Below are 1917 nucleotides of genomic sequence, written 5' to 3' on the forward strand. Positions count from 1 at the left end.
TGTCGTGCAATGGTCAAACAGACAAAAACTTCATCAATTTTTTCGCTACAATCACTGGTCTAACATGAGTGCTTAAAAATATTCACGGTTCAACCTACGATTTTTCATATCAAGTCAAGGGAAAAATATTCACAAAATATTTTATTTTTCTAACTTCATATCATCATCGGCTCCCAATTAACATCCTACTCAACACACATGCAAACAATTTACGAAAACTAACGAGATACAAACAAACACGAAACAAGTAAAAGCATAAAAAACTTGACTAACCCCCTCCTCCCATACTTATCTAAAGAATTGCTCTCAATTCTTTAGATACAATGAAAAAAATGAAAATACTAACAAACAAATGCAAAACAAAATGAAAACAAAAACACAAAGAAAGTAAAAAACAAAACTTCCCTGGTTTACGATTCCTCTTATTTTTTGGCAACATCTGATGTACGAAAGCAACAGGCTGGGCCTAGCGTGCGGTCATGACAAACTGGAATGGGAAAGGAGCAAAAATCAAATAAAAATAAAAACTAATCAAAATAAACTAAAGAGCGAGGTAATGAACACTGGGTTGCCTCCCAGTCAACGCTAAAGTTATAGTCTATAGCCCGACTTTAGTCCCCTCTTTAATTTTACGGAGGATCATCCATGATCGCGGTTATATGCCTAGCATTATCCCGACTTCCTCCAAATCCTTTAGCAGGTGATTTTTTATCATGTGGCTACAAAATTGCATCATGGTTGTCGTTCCCTTACGTAAATTCTCCCACACAATTATTAACAACATCAATCGCAAAGAAAGATTTCTCAATTGGGTCATCTCTAACCGACTGCAGCATATTAAAAAGCACTCGCTCATTATTCATTCTAAACACTAACACCCCTTTTTCGACATCAATTAAAGCCCTACTAGTAGCAAGAAACGGATGCCATAAAATCATAGGAACCTCATAATCCTCATCCACATCAAGAAATACAAAATAAACGGGAAAAATTAGCTTACCACTTTAACTAAGACATTCTCCACTACTCCTCTAGGATATTTGACGGAATGATCTGCAAGCTTAAGAGAGATGGTAATGGGTTCAATTACCCCGATACCTAATTTCTTAGCAAGTGAATAAGACATCAAATTGATACTTGCTCCTAAGTCACACAATGCATTATCAATATAAAATTGACCAATATTGCACGGTATAGAGAAACTCTCTGGATCTTGAAACTTTTGTGGGAGCCTATTCTGGATCACCGCAAAGCACTCCTCATTAATGGTGACTTGCGCCAGATCATTTAGATTCTTTTTATTATTCAATAATTCCTTCAAAAATATGGCATAATACGACATCTGAGCTAAAGCATCTGCGAAAGGTATGTTAATATGCAGTTTCTTGAAAATTTAAAGAAAATTTTTAAATTGATGATCAAACAATAATTTCTTAGCTTGTTGGGGGAAAGGTATGTAAGAAATATCTACACCAGCATTAACATTAGAATCTACTTTCTCACCTTTCTTAACTGTAGGCGATGGTGGTGCGGGGCTACGCTTGTCCTCTTTTTTTTTCATCTTCGTCGATCTTCTTCTCGGAAACTTTAGATTGTGATCTAGTCACGACCATGATAGCATTCATGTCCCTGGAATTTGTTTTAGTGTTGCTTGGCAGTGAACCGGGTGCTCTTGTCGAAAGTTGGGTTGCTATCTAAGCCATCTAAGTTTCCAAATTTTGCAACATAGCTTCCTGATTCTGAAGCCTTGCCTCGGTCCTAGCAACATATTTCATCATAATCTCTTCAAAACTCGGTTTCTTCTCCTCTTTCTTGGGCTGCCAGCATTGGTTGAAATTATTGCTGTATGAATTGAACTGTTGACTAACTTGGTTCCCCATAAAATTTGCCTCTTCACTGCCACACTTCGGTTGTTCC

General features: G+C 36.9%; 1 protein-coding gene across 1 annotated transcript; it reads right to left on the minus strand.

Annotated features, from left to right (window-relative positions):
* Positions 1 to 466: 466 nt before the first annotated feature.
* On the minus strand, positions 467 to 1561 carry LOC140860753 (uncharacterized). The gene is made up of 3 exons (XM_073263757.1): positions 1474 to 1561; positions 1001 to 1356; positions 467 to 487 (listed from the first exon to the last, which is right to left on the minus strand). The coding sequence occupies exons 1-3, from the start codon at positions 1559 to 1561 to the stop codon at positions 467 to 469; spliced, it is 465 nt and encodes a 154-aa protein (XP_073119858.1).
* Positions 1562 to 1917: the final 356 nt, after the last annotated feature.

Source organism: Henckelia pumila, chromosome 1 (assembly GCF_033568475.1).
Source record: "Henckelia pumila isolate YLH828 chromosome 1, ASM3356847v2, whole genome shotgun sequence".
NCBI lineage: Eukaryota > Viridiplantae > Streptophyta > Magnoliopsida > Lamiales > Gesneriaceae > Henckelia > Henckelia pumila.